This window comes from Scardinius erythrophthalmus (assembly GCF_964197995.2).
Source record: "Scardinius erythrophthalmus genome assembly, chromosome: 10".
Classification (NCBI taxonomy): domain Eukaryota; kingdom Metazoa; phylum Chordata; class Actinopteri; order Cypriniformes; family Leuciscidae; genus Scardinius; species Scardinius erythrophthalmus.
The window spans coordinates 34,071,091-34,092,331 of NC_138230.1; the positions used below are offsets into that span (position 1 = coordinate 34,071,091).

Genomic DNA, 21,241 nt, shown 5'->3' on the forward strand with positions numbered 1-21,241 from the left:
TAGAATGAGAAATGTCAATACAGCGCTGCCTTGCAAGTACTTTACATTTTCCCATGTTTTTAACCATGGGAATATGGTTTGTATTAGAAAAGCAAACAATGAAACATATCTTAAATATTACGAAACAACAAAAGACCAAACTTAGTCCTTAAACTTAACTTAGATATGTTACACTTTCGATTAAGTCAAGCAAGCACACAATCCACCAACATACCTGTCCTGAGGCTAAAGCCTATTATTGCCGACAGGGGAAGGCTGAATTAGACCTTGCTGCGCAGTAGTCCCCCCGTAGGGTGCTCTGGAGTACTGCACTCTGAAGAGTTCTTGGCTTTGTCCTTGTTATTGTTGGGCTCGTTGTCTTTGATGATGTCATACTGGCGGCAGAACAGAGCTATCACACCTGTGCACAAATGAAAGAGGATTCGGAGAGTTGAAGACTGGATGGGAGAGTGGTGGTGATGGATGAGACATTGTCGAAAGAAGGAAAGGAAAAAATGCAATGATGGATTGCAGCATGATTCTGCCCCAAATAATAACATGCAAATTATAGCTGGACTAGAACAGGATGATGAGCTGCACTGCGGCCCTGAGTTAAGTTGTGCTAGTACAGTCCTGTCTGATGATTTATTCCCTAGTCTTCTAAAAGACTTGACGTGGATTATAAAAAGATAAGGAAAGCCTCTATAAGACCCAATCATAACTTTAGATACGCTCTTGTCTTTTCTCCATTCTAGCATGGACCACATTTATGACCACAAACTAGAGAACAATTTTATTAAAACCCATTATTTGCAAATGTAGACACGAAGAGTTAGAAATGTCATGAAACTAAATGTAAATGTTTAATGTGAATTAACTTCTGTATACATACACACACACACACACTCACAAATACAATATTCAGTTATTCAACTTTATTCTAAAAAGATATAGTTACAAACTTGTAATCATATCTGAATGTTTATGAACTACTGATATGTTAAGCATTATGTAATCTTAATGACTTTAACATTAATGACTTCTTCATAAAAGTAATTATTAGTGTTACTGTAACTTAAATTAAACGGGAATCGCAAAAACATTCCTCACTTTGAGCAAAAAAATAAAATCATAGCAGCGAGAACTTAAAAAAAAACAGTCAAAATATATTTTCTGATGTGGAAATGGTAATATTTATAGCTTTTATCATTTTCAAGAATAAAATGAATAATTTCAGAATATTTTTAATTATATATAATAAAGATTTCTAAAAGCATGGAATATATATATATATATATATATATATATATATATATATATATATATATATATATATATATATATACACACACATATACAGTGATGCTTGAAAGTTTGTGAACCTCTTCCAGAATCTGAAAATGTGAATAATTTTAGCAAAGTAAGTGAGATCATACAAAATGCATGTTATTTTTTATTTAGTACTGTCCTGAATAAGATAATTTACATAAAATATGTTTACATATAGTCCACAAGAAATAGCTGAAATAATTGCTGCATTTATAAAAATGACCCCGTTCAAAAGTTTACATACCCTTGATTCGTAATACTGGGTGTCATTACCTGGATGATCTGTTTTTCGTTTTTGTGATGGTTGTTCTTGAGTCTCTTGTTTGTCCTGAGCAGTTAAACTGCCCAATGTTCTTAAGAAAAATGCTTTTGGTCCTGCAAATTCTTCAGTTTTACAGCATCTTTTGCATATTCGATCCCTTTCCAGCAGTGACTGTATGATTTTGAGATCCATCTTTTCACACTGAGGACAATCGAGGGACTCCAACACAATTATTAAAAAAGGTCCAAACATTCACTGATGCTCCAGAAAAAAACACGACACATTAAGAGTCGGGGGGGGGGGGGGGACTTTTTGAATTTGAAGATAAATTGTACTTAATTTGTCTTCCGGGAAACATGCAAGTATCTTCTGTTGCTTCCGAAGGGCCGTACAAAATGAAAAAAAAAAAAGACATTTAAACAAAATACGAAAAATTGACATTTTATCCTGTTTTTATTTAAAAAAAAATTATAAATTCAGCTATTTTTTGTCTTGTGTACTATATGTAAACATCTTTTATGTAAAATATTATATTCAGGACAGTACTAAATAATTAATAGCCTGCATTTTGTATGATCCCTCTTATTTTGTTATATCTTATATCCCTCTTATTCACATTTTCACAGATTCTGCAAGGGGTTCTCAAACTTTATATATATATATATATATATATATATATATATATATATATATATATATATAAATGATCAAATGTTAGAAATAGAAATATATAGAAATTCACATTGGCTATTTCCAAATATATACAGTATATTGCTGTGTGAATGTAGCCAATGTGAATTTCTCCAGTCAACATTTGATTTGCGTCTGATTGGTCACATTCTGACCTGCCCACATGACGAGAACCACCACTATGATAATGAGCTCTCCAGCCCTGAGTTGGGCGGCCTGGCCAACCTCCTCCATGGTCACTTCATCTGTGTGGATTCAAACAAACACAGTTCATTCACTCATATAGTCAGAAAACAAGCACACTTCTGCAGTTATCAAAGCACAGGCACCGTGAAAACACGCAAAACCACAGTAGAATTATTTAAGGAATTAAAAGCATTTTCGAGGGTTCTTTAATTAGCCTCAAGAGGATATAAAGCAAACCATCTTCTCTGCCTCGATATATTTATTATTTATGTTTCATGTCAAAAAATCTGAATTCAACTCAAAACCCAAGTCGAAGCGGATGACTGTGAGGATCACTTCGGGGTTGCGCTCTCCTCTCACTGGGAGAAGACCTCAGGGGTCACTTTCTTGGCTGAAGATTTAAAGCGTCTTCTAATTAAAGCCTTGTTATTTAAAAGAAACTGTACGTAGCGCTCTGGTGTGTGTTCACTGATTAACCGCAGAGGGAAAAGCCAAGTTCTTCAACGTCTTTCTTATCTGAAGGAGCAGAAGAGTTGTGCTTCATAATGACTGCAGGGAGAAGTTACACTCGTCTCTTTGTGCGCCTCTTCTTTCTTTGAAGCAAATCTCGATACCCTTTAGGTGAAACTGAAATGTTACTGGATGTCTCAGGCGTATGAGTGCAGGGGAAAAGTTGAGGCATTTTTCAGCTCACCGTCAATATCAATACAAAAAAAACACGAAGCCACCCTGAAGCGATGGAGAGGGGAGGCCAGCGGAGAGAAAGATTAACTGTCTGTGTTCATTAGCTGCTCTGGTATTTAGTGAAGTGTGATGGTGATCACTTAATTACAGTGTAACATGAGCATTAATGCCTGATGATTAAACTGTTTTTTTGTAAACGCTCCTGCTATCCAACTGACACATGCGTCAGCTAAAAATTAGCCATCTGTAAACTACTCTCTGCTGCGCCTAAGCACATTTCTACCCCTGATCCATCACAAATGGCATTAGTGCAGCGTTAACAGATTTAAGATGGATCCTGAAAAACAGAACTTTATACCTTAATGAATATGACACTAGAGTGTCCTTTAAATACAATAATAGATTCATCTACAGGACAGTTTGTAATTTTTATTTTTACAGTGAGCCCCAAAAGTGAGACATCACTTGTGAAAAATATTATCAAAATACATTTTTATTTAAAAAAGATATATATATATAATTATGTTATTTTATATAATTATATTTTTTAATAGATTTTAAAATTTTGTTTAGAATTTTGCAATGGAAGGAAGACCATCTGACCTAGAAATAGTTCAGAATATAAAATATTTCGGTATAACACTTAACTAACATTAACATGAACCAACTATGAGCAATACATTTGTAACTGTATTTGTTCATCTTTGTTAACATTAGTTCATAAAAAATAAAGCTGTTCATTGTTTCTTCGTGTTACTTCACAGTGCATTAACTAATTAACAAATACAACTTTAATTTTAATAATGTATTAGTACATTTTTATTTACTAATGAACTAATGAATTAATGTAGTTAAATGATGTTAACTATGTTAACTAATGAGACCTTACTGTAAAGTGTTACCAATTTCAAATTCATTTTATAACATAACTTTTCTTTGTTTTAAATTGGTTAAAATACTAAAATGTTTCAGGCTTAAATTCGATTTTTGTACCCCACTGTATTTTATACTGTATAATGTTTAAAGGTGCAATGCGCAACATTTCATGTTAAAAATACTTGTTTTTCTAACCCATACATACTTAAACAATTGCCTGATGGGCTGAATGAGCCCTTCTCTGATCACTGCGATTGCCTCTATAATCCTGTACAGTAAAATAAATAAGAGGGATTCGGGACGGAATTTGAGACTGGGCGTGACGTCATGCGCGTTCACGCTCACCTGGCTATGTCTGGCAGGTTTGTGTATTCGCCGCCATTCTCCGTATCAGCGAAGACAACTCGAGCGACAAAACTTTAGTCAACTTTCGACAAAAGTAGAAGATGGATTCAAAGAGACCGTGTGGTCCATGAGCGTGCACACCTCTGGTTGCAGTTTCGCTTGTTGCCAGATGGGGGCATAGTTCTGCAAAAACTCAGAGACTTGCGCATTGCACCTTTAACGGTATTTTAATATTGTACTATATTGAGTGACATAAACCTATGAAATGTTGTTTAGTTGTCAAAATGCCAAAATCAATAGCTAGAGAGCAGGGCACATATACAAAATATATTATTATCTTTTTTTTTTTTCTACTGTTCAAAAGTTTGGGGTCAGTGTGATTTTTTTTTTTTTTTTTTTTTTTTTGAAGAATTTAATACTTGTATTCTGCAAGGATAAGAAGTAAAGAAAATAAAGACATTTCTAATGTAACAAAAGATTCCTATTTCAAATAAATGCTGCTTTTTTGAACGCTCTAAACATCCTGGAAAAATGTATCACGGTTTATGTAACACATGTATAATAATGAGAAATGTTTCTTGAGGAGAAAATCAGCATATTAGAAGGATTTCTGAAGGATCATGTGACACTGAAGACTGAAGAAATGATGCTGAAAATATTCCATCACAGGAATAAATTACATTTTAAAACACATTAAAACAGGCAACAGTCATTTTAAATTGTAAAAATTATTACTGTTTTTACTGTATTTTGCCTTATTGAGAATGAGACTTCCTTCAAAAACATTTAAAAAATTCTTACTGACCCCAAACATTTGAACAGTAGTGTTCATATAATGATAGCAAATTAGTTAATGTATTGCTTATTTTGCACATTTTTTATGAGAACGATTCTTTGAAACTAAATCATAGTTGCCTTTTTTTTTTTTTTCAAAAACATAGATGTAAGATGAAGAGGTATCAGTTGACATTTTACTAATGTCTGAGGTTACACCTCACTGACAACTCCTGCCCTGATTCTAACCTACACAACTGATGGTTTGACACTAAATGTCATCAACACAGTCCAGTGCCAAGGGCTGACACTCACCCATAAAATGGCAAGTGTTTCAGGAACACAATCCTCCCCGGCAGATGTTTGTCCAAGTAAGTAGGTCATCGAAATGGATTACGCAACATGAAAATTTGCTGTATTGTGTGTTGCTCTAGATAAGACAAGCTCCTTAAAAGAAAACGCATTGGTAAAACGCACAAAAGTGAGCACTTCATGCACTGAATTATGACACAACACCATTTTTAGAGCGGTTGTATAACCACCTCCCTGCTGTGGCTTTTTTTCCCTCTACGGAAATGATTTGACCGTTTAGTCATCTTTCAAACGAATCTATTTCTTCAACTGTGCAAAGATATCAGTATTGTATCTCTGTATATAATCATTTATATAAGCTAATGACTAAGCTAAATTAAGCATATCATTTATCATGTTGTTCTTCTGAATGTGTGTGGCTTTCTTTCTTTCTTTCTTTCTTGAAACATTAAGTAGACATTTTTTTAATATACTAGTCAGTTTTTTTAATACAATTGCAATAAATGGATAAAGTTTGAATCATTCGAACCAGTTTTGTGAACTGGATCAATCTATTCACTGAAAGATCTTACCTAAAAGGAATCTGTTTGTGAATCAGATTTAGCAATTTCTCCACTCAACACACCACAAAGAACCACAGCTGACGTCAAAATGTTCAGTCAATAATGAAGTGAATTTCATCTTTGTTCTAGTTTTATCTAGTATTATCGTGTACCTGTACTCCTCTGAACAATTTTAAACTTTGTATTTCAGCATTTCACGTTACTGCCTCCTTAGTGCGACTCGCTTTGTTTTATTCCTTATTTGTAAGTCACTTTGGATAAAATCATCATCTTAATGAGTATCAATGGCTGCAGAAGACTTGGAATATAGTGCATGAGGACTATAACTACTTTTAGGATATTTTGGAGCTGTACATACCAGACCTTATTCACTTTTATTATATTCACCAGCATATTCTTCCAAAAAGAAAAAAAGAAAAACTTTTGTTTTTCCATAGAGGAAAGTAGTCATTCAGATTTGGAACGGCATGAGGGTGAGTAAATTATGACATAATTAATGGTCCTGCAAGATATAATGTTGAAATTACAAGAAATTACATTGTGAATATGCTAAATGAATTTGCAGTTGCAAGATATTAACTCTTTACAATGCTTTTAATTGAATTACTTTAGTACTTTAAGATGCAATTTTGCAAATAATCCTCTGAAGTGCTGCAAAAAATATTATGGTACTATTATGGTATTATGCATTATTTTGTCCCCCCCCCCCCAAAAAAAATTGCTTTTGGTAGTTACCTGGGCTTTTTGAGGCCAGTTTCTCTGACTCTTTGGGAGTGCGGAACAGAACAGGTTCACTTGGGGGGCTGGTGCCGCTCATGCTAATGGACTGCACATGCACAATGTACTCTGTGTCTTCCTCCAAGTCCCATAATGCACATGAACGAGTGGTGGTGTTCACTTCCTGGATGAATCGCAGCATACGAACGTCCTTCTTCTATAAACATCAAAATTAGAAAGAACTAATGAGATTGAGAGGCTTATGCTAATAATCCAAGGATAAATGTGGTTGATGCCACAGACATGTAAGTCAACATGAAATCAAAATTCATCCTATTAACTTTTTCAAATGCATGTTCCTGGTCTAATTGTGAATAATTCATCAGTGTATGTTATTCCAGAGATAAAAAAAAAATAATCATTGTTATATATAATCAGTATGTAATATTTTGCTCTGTGTCTACAACAACTTTCCTCTTTGGTTGACGTCACCAAGTCCTCTTATTTTCACCACTCCGTCCAGGTGTCATGGGGAGAGTGGCTTTAACAAAGCACACGACGATGGAGAGTTCACAATAGTCCTTTTATTAAACAAAGTCCAAGAGAAACACGCAGGAGAATAACTAGGAAATAACTTAAAACCACAGCGCAACACATAAACGCATAACGCAACACATAAGTGCGAACGAGACCGAACACTGAACAGAAAGAACTCAGGGCTTAAATACATGGGAAGAGGTAATCAGCAAAACAGAACACAGGCAAATGGGAACAGGGAAAATAACAACAAAACACAAGAAACTTAAAATAACCATGACATTACACCCCTGCTCCGGAAAGGCGCATACGAGCGATGTAACTATAATTAATAGTCCAACTCAGGAGGACGTGGATTAGGTGAATGGAAAGAATCTGGAAGAGAAGACGGTGCGAGAGACCAAGGCGGTGATGCTGGTGGGAGGAGCCAGGAGCAGGAGGAGCCTGGAGGGGACCTAGACCACAGTCAGTACGAAGGCCCATGGCGGTGTCAACAGAGGGAGGGGTCATGGAAGAAACTTAGCAGGTTTGACCAAGGGGATGACAGACGGAGACAGAGTCGATGGAGGTGAAGACCCAGGTGGAGCCAAAGAGCCGATGGGACAAACTAACACCGATGGCTCTGAAGACCTAGGTGGAGCAACAGCGACAAGCTTCCGAGGTGGAGCCAGGGTTCCAGAGGACTGAGGTGGAGCCGGTAAGACTAAGGACCAAGGCGGACCTGGAGGGAAAGCGGAGCCGTAGGGGTGGAGGGACAAAGCGCAGCTGAAGGCCCGGAAGTCCGTGGTGCAGCCAGAGTGACGACTGATCAAGGTGGAGCCTGAGAGAAAAGGGAGCCCGGTGGAGCCTTAAGGATAGTCCTAGGTGGAGCCGAGGGAGGGAGAAGCCAAGGTGGAGCCAACCTGTCGACATGCCGAGGTGGAGTGATGGGCTCTGTGGCTGAAGGTGGAGCCAGGAAATCCTCTTTGCTAGGTGGAGCTGGTGACCGGAAGAACTGGTGACATCCTCCTCGGGGCAGATGGTGCAAGCCACTAGGCTTGTTCTTCTGCACCCACTCCACAAACGTGGCAAAATTCTTTCGAGGAAAACCAACAGGTATGCCTTACACCGCACATTTAAGCTTGCTCGAAAAAATACACACAGGGAGCGGTCGGGGAAATTGGTAAGGCACGGCAGGTCTAGAAAGTCATTGGCATGGTCCTCGAGATTATTATTACTTTGCTCTGAACAGAGAAGGCAAACGGTCTTCTGTCACGGGGTGTGTGGCCGTATACGTGCACAATGATGTAGAGTTCACAACAGTCCTTTTATTCAATAAAATCCAAGAGAAACATGCAGGAAAATAACTAGGAAATAACTTACAACCACAAGACATAAATGCAAACGAGACCAAACACTGAACAGAAAGAACTCAGAGCTTAAATACATGGGAAGAGGTAATCAGCAAAACAGAAATAGGTGTGTGTAACTAATTAACAAACAATGAAACTAACTAGGAGAACAGAACATAGGCAAATAAGAACAGGGAGAATAAAAACAAAACACAAGAAATTAAATATAACCCTGACACCAAGCTATTTCTCTTTCTTTTTTGAAAGATAAAATGGGTAATTTGTGGTCAAATTCAATTTGAAAGCCATTATTTTTAACATTTAATGGGGGAAAAAAGGGTTTTGCTTAGTTTATTCCAGAACATAATCATGTTTGTGTTCTATGCATTTAATAACTTCAAATTAAATAAATAAATTAGTAGCAAACCTCACCCCCAATGCAATCTCATGAATCTCCAGATTTATGAGATTTCAGTTTATCTTTCATTCCTGTCCGCTCTGTTTGTGCATGTACCTTTCACCATTTCACTCAGAAAATGAGAGAAAGGAAAAATAGTTCCTATAATCCAATATAACTATTTGGTAATACCAAATAGTATTTTTTTCCCCACTTCAAAGCTTATGAAGCATTCATTTTCAAGCAAAATAAATGGTAAAAACTGTTAAAAATTAACACCTGACTGAAAAATCTATGTGATTATCTATCCTCTTGATAAAGCATCAATATCAAAAATTACTAGTACTTTAAGACTGATCCATCTGTTTCACTCATGTATCTTAGTAAAAAAGATATCAAATGCTGTTTAATGTTTACTTTAATAATGCCTTATTCACTAAAGACCCGCATAGATGATGTCATTGTCAGAACAGATTTATAGTGTGCACTAATAAACAGTGCTATCACTGCAATTCTTAGTGAAATCATCCCATAGTTGTGATAAGTGGCATGAGAAATTCATGAGGAGATAAAATTAACACACACACACACACACACACACACTGCAGAAACTCTGTCTTGCTCAGTTTGGTGACAAGCTGTAATGGCTTTGTACTCCAGCAGATGGTCACTGCGGTCCTTATTACTGAGGTCTCCACAGTGACTGCTTTCCTCAAATCTGCACACACACACACTAATGCATGCACGCATAAAACATTTACAGAAGCTCAAGGCCACCTAAAATATCAACAGCATGTGCCCTCGAAGAGAAAGCAGACCAGTCTACATTGACACATAACCAATATGCTTACACAAGAATTCCTCCATGATATTGCCTCATTAAACTTGAGTTATGAGGTGATTTCCCCCTGTTTTGCACATGTAAGGACTCGAAATGGACCATTAACTGGTTCAGTACCTGCTGGGTGATGGCAAACCCAATAACTGGGTCTCCCTCCAGAATCTCCCATGTCACTATCGCCGAGTTCCCCTCCAGTGCTTTGATGGTCACATTGAGCGGAGCAGATAAACTGTCTGAGGAGACACACAAAAAAAAGACATAAAGGGATAAAAGGTACTGATGTGACATACTGCAAGACCTCTCTCATTTTATAGTCCCTCATTTATGCACAAGAACATTAAGACTGCAGAAAATGCGAGTGTTTGCCGAACTACGCCATTTGCTAGGGTGTAATGGTGTGTGTACTTTGCAACAGCAAAGATAATTTTTGCTCATTTTTCCTAATGAAACTTAAAATGATGAAAAAAAAAGAGAGTGTCGAAAAGTTAATGATTATTTTGTTTCACCTCCTCACTGTGTATTATGACAATAATAACTGAATTGGACCAGTCACAGTCATTTGTGATAATAACTGATTCTGAATAACCATTTTATTTAATAATTTATCATAAATGGCAGGGATATATATAGTTTACTGCATGGCACAAGCTGACCGACCTCTGCTGGTTCTGCAGCCAATGAGATTGCTTGCTCAGCATTTAAATATTCTGGCTCAATGTTTTCATTAAGCTGGTCCTGCAGCATGCCATCACAGTTTTTTTTTTTTTTTTACCCTCTACCTCCCCAATTCCACCTGCCTAGATCTGATACAGGATTCAATTCAATTCATACATCGGTAGCGCATGTTACATGCTCACAGCAGTGTGTCTATATAGTCCATACTTGCTCTGTAGCAACAGCAGCAGTGTGCATTGCAGATCTAGTCTGCCATGCATAAAGTTATGCAGAAATTGCTTGCTTATTTTTTTGTACACATACTCAAGCGAAACAACAACTCTCATGCAATATTACCCTTACAACTTATTTACAGCTCATAAGACGTCACAGAAAATGCATGTCTGCAGCAAGTTCCATCCTGGTTGTCTTGGGCGGTTATGATGTTATGAAATTATTTACCAAACAAATGATTCATTCTGTCTCAGTTAACGTCTTTGTTATGTCATTCTCTAGCTATTTTGTCTAATACCGAAATGAAAAGTGCGGTTTGGCTAATGGAAATGCACTGATGCTCAGCTTCATGTTTGCTCTAGATCAGTGTTACTCATTGTAACTAGCGCTACCTCATGAGGCTCGCCAAGCTTTAATTTGTGGCGCGTGGCGGTAAATAATACGGTGATATGATCATGCAGTCACAACAGATATTTCATAAAAACATTAAAAACAAGTAGGGCTATAAGATAACCCATTACAAACTCAAAGTGTCAGCTCTACTACAAATAATTTCGATAGGATTGAAAGGGGTGGTTTATCGAGAGAACATGTAAACACTTGATCGATTGAAAACCGAAACTGAAAGGACGACGTATGACGCACTGAACGAGCTGTTCTCCTGACGAATAAAGTGTTGTATAAATGAGTGTCCTGTCATTCTATAATTCTCCTTTCACTCAGTATCTGTGAAGTGAAGCAGGACACCTCACCAGTCCTTGTTTCAGATTCTCATCCACAGACGACTGGTTTTGGGCCTTTGTACTACGTGATAAATAGCCTACAAACAGCACGGCACAACGGTTCATATGTTCATAGTCTCCAAATTATGACCAGAATTGGATAAATATTAAGTCTGCTGTTTAGAGAACCAATGTAGGAGAATGGGTAAGCGACAACAGCAGGAAACTTTGTATATTTGTGCAGTGTGCACGTCAAAAAATCTATTCCGATTTGAATCTTTTGCCTTATAGATTTGAATCTTTTGCCTTATAAACGCGCACATCAGCCCGATCATGTATCACATCATGATGTTTAGCGTTCATGTAAACTACAATACATTCAGATTCATCAATCGGAATGAATTCAGTCCTTGAAACTAAAGTTGTGCATGTAAACATATTATCTGCGGAGTTGCCAGTTATGGCGGTCTTCCCAGCTCTTTAACGCTGCATGTGCTCTTGGATGGTTAGACACATGATGGGCTACTGTAGAAAAAATAACTTAAGGTCATTCTGGGATGAAAATATTCTGGAAATCCTACTTTTTTTGTCATTAAGGGAAATCATCTTGTCTCAGTTACAAATTTGACTGGTAAATGGTTTCCCACCTTTTTGTATTTCTTGCATTGCATATTGCTTGTTTTTACATCCATTTATGACTGGATGTAACTTTTTATACTTTGAGGTAAAATGGCTCTCCTACTGACTTTGTCCTATCAGTGCGGCTCTCAAGAAAAAAATAGTGAAGACCCACTGCTCTAGATCAATATTTCCACTCCTCTTTACTTTTATTTACTGTGTGGGAGCTCTTAGATTCCTATCTGAACCAGCCTCTTTGTCTTTGATGGTCATCAAACAAAGAAAATGGCCTGGCACAGCCTAGAGTACACAAAGCCAGCCGCTGTTTGGCCATTGGGCATTTTGTTCATGAATTAAACTGAAATGTTTTGCAACGAAGATGTCAGAAGTTGTGTTGTGTGTCATCACTTGACAGAATGATACTATGCTGTTGCTTAAATTGGTGCATGAAGTTCTAATCATCAGTAATGTTTGTTGACTACAGAGTGAAATGGTTGTCTGGTTAACGTCATCCATCACAATGTAACAAATTCACACCCTGCAGATGGGAAATTGTGTGATGACAGACAGAGAAAGCCAGTCATCCCTGAGGACACAATATGTTTCCCACTGGGCAGGATGTGTTTGGAACAATCATACATTACAATTTAAATAGGGGAGGAATGTAACATGCATTCAGAAACATATATTGAATGAATTCCCGAATTTCAAGGTTTGAGAAATCTTGTTGTGCAAAAGGTTAGTTCACTTAAAATGTAAAATTTAAAATCTAAAAATAAAAAAATATCACTGGTATGTTGAAGTTAGAAATATCTTAGTGTAAGGAACAAGCCAATATTTAAATCACTTACAGTGACGCTAAGTTTGAATATGCTCAAGTTTGACAATTTTCAGTGAATAACAACTTCTCTTTCTCACATAAAACTATCATATGACTTAAGAAGACTCTAGTATAGTGCATAAAGTTGTATGAATCACTTTTATTTACTTTATTGGGGTCTTATTTTAAGCTCCTGGTGACTTATGTTTTTATGGAAAAGAGCAGCATGAACTGCTAAACTTCTCCTTTTGGTTTCCATGGAAGAAAGGCATTAGGGTTTGGAATTACATGAGGGTTAAGTTTCATATTTGGGTAACTATTCCTTTAAAAGTGTTTCAATGTTTTCAGTTAGAAATTCTGAGAAAATAAAATCAAGCCTTTTGTAGGTTGACCGTGAGAGTATTTGTGAAAAGAAATTGGTAAAAATCCTTATTATTCTATTCAGTATCGCTCAAGTTACACACTTCACCTTTAATGAATCCAATGTTTTGTTTGGATATTTTCCAAAAGTCTTCAACACCAGCGCTTCACCTAATTAAGCCTTTTAACTTAAATTACCTTCTTAAAAATTAATGTCAAGCTGCCTTGAATATAATTTTTCTACCACCACTGAAGAGTTGAGGTGTCATACATGATGTTAACACATACAGTGCATTAATGTTACCTCAGGACAGGCAGAAGACGTTCATTCAGTCTTTCTGGATCCCATCGGTAGGTAATGGGCTTCATGTGAATGTTCTATAGGTCCTTGGCTTTCAGCCAGACACCAAACCTAAAGTGTATTAGCCTGTCCGCGGAGACAAACGTGTTTTGAATGTATAGACTTTCAAGGCATTCACTCAACCGGCAATCTTGCAATGAGCACTGCTTAGGAATACTGGCCCTTTGGAAAAGTTAATTTGATTCATTTTTCAACATGTCACATTGAACTCATGCATGTTTGCTGGTCGCCCTTGTAAGAAGCAAGAGTTTTTTCGTTCTGGTTGTCTTGTGTCTGAGGATTGTGTAGTCAGGCTGGCAGCAGCATTACCTAGACCTGCAGCCCTGATTTAGGGAGCCAAGGCTTTGAGGTGAATCTCTTGGCTTGGCTTGACTGCGTCCTCTGTCCCTGGACATGGCAGTCCTCGTAAATATTAAGCTTAGCACTGCTGTCCCACAGGAAGCCTTTGAGGGATATTTATCGGGGTAAGTTTTGGTCAGGAGCTGAAGCTCTGTCACAATGTAAATAGTAGCATGAAGCTAATTTGACGGAGAGGTTGCCATTTAGTTTCAGAGTAAATGCAAAGATTTTTTGTTCGTTTATATAAGGCCATCAGGTACTGTAGCTTTTTAAAATCAGATCATGAGTCTGGGGGAAAAAAGGAAACTAGCAGATACTGAAATATTTTAATACTGAAAATATTTCTTAATGTAGGCTACAGTAATATAGCAAAGCTCCCTTATGGAGAGTAAAAACCGAGCCTCTGATAAACAATTCAGTGATGACAGGAGGCAGTTTTGCCTGAAGTCTATAAGTGGTTTCACAGCTCAGGCTGACCTCCAGACTGAGAATATTAAACCCTTGAGATTAAAATCCCAGTCTCAGATCCACACACCCATGGCCTGTCTTGAACTCAGAGGAAGCGATGCAAACTGCTCTCCTCCAGCATCTAATAACAACTTAGCTTGGAGTCTGCACTCCACCTGACCGCCTCTTATTTTCAGATATTCTTGACAACACTCTTGTGTGAGAGTAATATCACGCAGTGAGAATCCACCAAGCTAATTTTATGTGTAACGTGTTTGTACCATGCCTCAGAGACAATATTATTTTGTCAAGAGGCATAATCAGAGACAGCATCATTTTTATACAGCATTTTCTCCAACATTAAATATATTTTGAAATGAATTGCATGCCATTTAGCAACACAAGTCATCCAGCTTTTAATGATATTCTAATATCAATCTAGCTTACTGCGATGTGCAATAAGTGTCTCATACCAGCCACCGAGCGAACGCACAGAGTAACAATATAACATAACTTTTAACACACTCTAATGTATTTTTTTTTTGTACGATTGTTTTGACCAAGTTAACATCGCTACGTTAGCCCACAACTTTAATTCGTCAAATAAAGTGGCCCGTATGAGTAATAATTCAGTACTTTCACAGTTGCATTATTTCATTAGAACTAAATAAAATAATGTGAATTTAAGTGATAACTAACAAAGTTCAAGGAAGAAGGAGGCGAACATTAAACTGAACTTTTATCGTAAAATAAACATGAAAGGAGCGGCAGTGGCCAACTGTGGCATATAAGCATCATAAAAACAGCATTTATTCGCTGTTCATTTACCTTTGTATTCATCAAATCAAAGAATCCTGGAACAAATGTATCAAAACCTGTTTTCAACATTGATGACCATTATTAATAATAATAAAATTATTCACCAAATCAGCATATTAGAATATTTTGCAATATTTCTCAAATAAATGCAGCCTTGGTGGGCATAAAAGACAAAAACATTAAGAAGTCTTTATTATTACATTTTTTTGCTTTGTAATTATGGTGTATAGAGTGCAGACTGATGTGAAAAAAAAGTAATTTAAAGCAGTTTAGCAAAAGGCTGCAACATAAACATAATTTCACAATATAAACAGCTTTGAGTCTGACCTGAGCACCATCTTAACATTTTAATATCCTGTGCACTAACTACTGCATCACAGCTCTAAACCAATGAGCAATTCAGGCTTCATGTGCCTCAAACAATATATTGAATTCTATTGCCTGCCTATATTTTAGGGATCTGACATCCCTAGTCTTAATGCATCAAACACAGAATCTCAGAGTGATAAACTGATAGATTTGCTCTAATATGAAATGCACAGGGGCGATTGGCCCCACTAAACAATATCAGACTCATAACATATTCGCAATGTCCTCCCGTAGCTTTGATGAGACGCCTGACACTGTCAGATGAAACAAACATGCGAGAGCTCGGAGCGAGGAACTCCGCGTTGCACATTGCGTGGGCACCTCTGCCTTTCATCACAAGCGTCATAACAAAATACAACAGGCCTGTAATAAGACTAAACCATCATGCAGCCTAAAAGTTGATCACTTATTCTCTGACATGTTTGTTTCACCTGCTTCCACTTGCTTCTCTGTATTAGAAAGGGTGTTTGAAACCGTGTTCTTTTCATAATGGTGTGGAAATGTCACTGGCTCTCTTCATTAATATTCCTCCGTCCTGCATCACTTGCCAATGCCTCAGCATAAAGACGTATGGACAGAGGCTTTGTTGCTTCTCTAGACAACATAAAAAAGAAAAGCAGATTGAAAATGGTTCGGTGTGCTTTATTAGTGTCTGTTTGTGTGTGTTGTGAGCTGTGGATGTCTATTACAGTTAATCTGTACATAATGTTACATTAGCAGCTGAGAACAGCATTGTAATGTAGCACAAGCTGCGCTCTTATTTCAACACGGATTGGCCATATCACTTCACAGCATCTTTTTTGATAGAAGAGCCTTTGTTGTGTATTTCTACACTATTGCAATTTTCAGATTGTCAAAACAGGTGCTGCTGATGTGAAATAGTAGACTGTTCTAGCGGACTGCCCTCCTTTACCAAACAACTGTTATAGAATCAACTCACAAGTGACTTCCTCTAGAAAACCATGCATTTCAAGTCACCATGATTTCAAAATTAAAAATGAAATATTGCAATGTTTATTATAAATGCTTTATCCGTGCACATCATTATTATTTTTTATGTGCCCTCGTAATTTTTAATCAAAATAACTTCCCCTCCGTCTTGCAGCGACGTCTCTTCTCTGATGTGTTCACTGGCGCAAGGGCAACAAAAACCTGTCACTCACATGGGATCACAGCAATAGCAAATGATCCAATCAGTTCCTAAACACAAAATCAAGTCCCGCCCTACTTTTTTTTCTTGTTCGAAAAGCCATTTCCCTTGGATATACGTCACAATATGGAAGAAACTTCCATTTCATGCCGACTTCAATGGTGCGGGCCATTTGTCCTCCGAGGTGGGAAAGTCCTAGTCCCCGTAGGAACTTTTGAGTGGAACGCCTCCTCAAGTCGGAGTTGTGACTTGGAAACTCGGGGGGAGGAGCGCAACAACCAAGACTTCAGAATCCAATACCCTGCTCAGCGCATCAACCGCTGTGAAGCAGTAGCATTGCTTACTAGCACTTCTGTTTGTCTGTGTCTCAATAAATTCAGTGGTGCACACAGTGCTTTCCAACCTCTAGTTGTGGACATGATACTTCGGTATTATCTGTGCAAAATACTGCTTTTTTATGTGTTTGTATTCCAATAGAGCAGGCACAACGAAGGCTTGCCTGGACGCATCCATCTTAGATTTCTGACCTGTTTACTGGAATGTGGTCAACTCGGGTTTGACTTCATTCAGTTACGACATCCCAGTTAGGGTCCAGTTCTCACTATTAGGTTGCTTATTAGCATGCATATTACTAGGATATTGTCTGTTTATTAGTAGTTATAAAGCACATATGAATGCCTTATTCAGCATCACCATATTCTCCATCCACTTAACAACTACCTTACTAACCATTAATAAGCAGTAATTAGGCAAAAGTCGTAGATAATAGTTAGTTAATAGTGAGAAGTGGACTCTAATCTAAAGTTTGACCGTCATCCCTCCTCTGAGGTAAATGGAACACATGCAGTCCTACAGGTTTCTTGATGGCTATTATTACTGATACACCGATTTATCATCAGATTAATGTAATTTTGTTTTGATCATTTAAAAACAGCTAAAGATCAGAGCCTATTATGTCTTGGTAAGAAGAAAAGGGAGGAATGGGGTAAGTGTTTGGCGAACAGTTCCAAACTTGCACAGTGTATAAATGTCTCTGGCTTGGTTAAAAATTACAGCAGAATTACCATTTGCTGCATTTTTTTTTTTTTTTTAAATCTAATGTTACACTCAGAATGCGAGCAATGCAACATTCATGCCCTCATCCATTAAATCGTCAACAAATCTGTCTACATTGTACAATAATCACAATAATAGTGCATATGTGGTGGTGTTACACATCCCCATAAAGCAAGCAGCATGACATCTAGCAAACTCGGAGTAATTTCAAATTACTGCCGATACTTTTCACTTTTATCATTTTTAGGTGTCAGGTGATCCACTCATTTTCATGCAACCACAAAAAGCAGAAGTGACACTAAAAACACACACGCCATGTGAATCAAAATGCTTAAAACGTACTCATTAAGACTAGTTATTGTTATGAATATTTAAATGTACATTTGCCTAAAAAGCTTTTTTATGCTTTTTGTTTCAGTGTTTCTGCAAACTGACACTTATTTGAATTTAAAAAGATGAATGCGCATTACTTGTGGTAGCCATTGGTTTACATTTGTCAAAAGTATTGGCACTTTATATATCTCAGGTTCCATATTGAGGAACTGAGTTATACAGCACTTTTAAAAAGGTAAATTATCATTGTAAATCCTTTCCAAGCTGTTTAACTAACAGTATCTAAAAAACAATTTAACAGCTGAACCAACAAATGATATTGCAGACAATCTAATGTTGTTATCTGCACAAAAATTTTTGTATAAGTAAAACCAGCTATTGTTTTATAGGTTTAAAAAAATTATAATAATAAATAAACAGAATACCATGATTATTAGACTATAGGCCAGACAAAAAAAAAAAGTAAACTAATACAAAACATTGATAGGCTATTAAATGATATATTGCTTATAAAGGTTAAATTAATGGAGAAAGATAAATGCAAACACAATTGAAGGGGGAGAATTTGTGACCTTGACAAAGTGATCATTATTCTGCTGTAGTTATTTAGCTGTACTGGTTATCAGATCATAAGCCATTAAACAAATTAATTCAGTAGCCTACTAATATATAACGTGTCTGCATGCATCCAGACAAATGCCCTAAATCCCAGAGCTCTCAAATGTGATCTATTGTGCGTTCAAACTGTAATCTCTGTCTACCGACCAGGTTTCTGCTGTCTCTGTGAACAGAATCAATTAGGATCACATGAATTGTTCACAGCATTTACATGCAGTCTGAATGAACAGTGGAAACCCATGAGCGGCTTGTGCTTCCCAATGAAGGGCTGAACAGGTAGTAGCGCATCATTTATTTATCTCATACCCGCAATCTGTCTGTTCTCTGCCAATGTGAACATATCAGAATGCTTTTTACCAAGCATATTATTTGTAGTATTAAGATAAAACAGTTGTCATTCTGTTTATTCGTGCAAAAATAGTGTAACAGGGTTTCGTGTCTTTTTCTAGGTCTAGCCCAAAAGCCTAATAATGACCATATATAAAAATAACATTCCTGTCTAAATGAATACAATCACGCAAACTTACCGGCGTTAACCGAGGAAACGGAGATATAAGCCAAAAACAACAATAACAGCGCAGCGCACGAGCCTTCAATTCCCCACATCCTTCAAGGAATTCTTTACATTCTGTTCGGAAGACGTTGAATCCCATTTACTCACACGATTTTTTTTAACTTATAAGTCGGCGTCTATGTGTTTAACGTTGACGACTGGTGGCCGTCTTTATTCCCGCATCAGTCCAGAACAGCACTGGATCTAAACTCCGTACTTGCCGCAGAAAGTCGACATGAGAAGACTGTCTGAGCCCATTGGACGGCATTTGTCACTGTTAACAATGGGGCATAATGTATTCTTCCTCCAGGGGGCGCTCGGTGGCTCACAAAGCCTAATTTCTCTAGTAAACCGCATTCAAATTTGAGTTCATTAAGAACATTTCCAAGCTATTTTTTTAAATCTATGAATTCCAAATATTCTATAAATATTCTATATCTGTCATATAACGGAGGTCAGTAACAGCAACCGCTGTACAAAGGCTAAATAAAATACCTTATTCTGTAATCACAACGATTGTGATTGGCCCTTCCTAATATCGCTGAGAAAAGTAACAGGCTCCTCGTGACAACGCTTTCCAAGTTCCAGCGGTGATGTGGATGATAATTTACACCCGAATAAAGACACTTGACGATCTTCAAAGTAGAAAAAGAATTGAAATTGAAGAATAAGACGGATAGGGTGTCTAAAAAATACTCTCAAACTGAGGCTTGACCCAAATCCTAAACGTTGAGAGGCTTTAAATCAAAATGAACTATTCTTATTTTTTTATGGAATAGGTATAGCAGTATTTAGCTATTAGCCTATAAATAATGTATCCGTAGTACATCATTATGTGTTTTTAACTTCAAATTAAAAAAAATATATAATTAATTTTAAAACCAAAATAGATTGCACCAGCTCTAGATTCTCCTCTCTGATGACGTGTTTGCTGACGTGAGGGTGGGACAACCTGTCACTCACATGAGATCACAGCAATAGCAAACAAACCTCAACAATCCAATCAATTCCTGCCTTACCTTTTTTATCTTGTTTGAGAAGCTATTTCACTTTTGATGGGCCTATATGTCACAATATAGAATAAAACCTCCCTCTGATGCTTACTGTAGCCACATACAGGCCTAATAAACAGTTTTGATAGCTAGCCAATGTTTCAACCAGCCTTTTAATAATATTTTAGTAACCATGAAAATTACAAGTTACTCAGACACATATTAATACCTAGCACAAAATAAACATTATCCCCCGGTTTCACAGACAAGGCTTAAGCCTAGTCCAGACTTTAAAAGCAACTTGAACTGAGATATATGTCAGTGACTTTGTTTGTTTTTTCTAAGCACGTTTATAAAAGCTACTTAAATGCCTTAATTGAACTAAGGCCAAATCCATGGCTTAGTTCAAGCCTTGTCAATGAATCCGGCCCTTAGTCCTTTCTGTTAGGATAAATGATAATATGGGATAATCCGGCAAGACAAACCTCAACCGATTGCTAATTTTTCCATAGATGTTCCTTTGTAAACCACCTCAAAGTCATTGTAGGCTATATAAGTTGCAAACTGATTGTAGACAGAGAAATAATGTCTGGGCTGTTAAGATCCACCTATTTTAGGACTCCCTTTGTCCTGGTAATTTCCATTCTACCCGTGTATTCCATTTCTATGGTGTAGCCAGTGCCTGAGACAGCGCATTGAGCGTTGCATGACAGCCTCGGCTTTAATACGCATTGACGGTTTTCGGTGTACGACATACACATCTACAAAACAGCTCAAAATGTGATGACTAAGGCTAAATGGATGGTCCAGTGACTGCTGATCTATAGTCATTATTTGCAGCCCATTCAGTCTCCAAATGAAATTCAGAGTGGAAAGTGCTGGCAGTGTCTTCATCGCTCCCTCTCGCTTGTTCCTGCCAGAATGCTTACTGAGGGAAACCACTCTTCCTAAATTTGTGGAGGTCTTTCCAGCT

General features: G+C 37.2%; 1 protein-coding gene across 1 annotated transcript; it reads right to left on the reverse strand.

The window, feature by feature from the left end:
* Positions 1-214: 214 nt before the first annotated feature.
* On the reverse strand, positions 215-19,391 carry fndc5b (fibronectin type III domain containing 5b). Its single transcript, XM_081375963.1, has 5 exons — positions 19,251-19,391; positions 9,941-10,056; positions 6,736-6,934; positions 2,416-2,505; positions 215-400 (listed from the first exon to the last, which is right to left on the reverse strand). The coding sequence occupies exons 1-5, from the start codon at positions 19,327-19,329 to the stop codon at positions 261-263; spliced, it is 624 nt and encodes a 207-aa protein (XP_081232089.1). The 5' UTR covers positions 19,330-19,391; the 3' UTR covers positions 215-260.
* Positions 19,392-21,241: the final 1,850 nt, after the last annotated feature.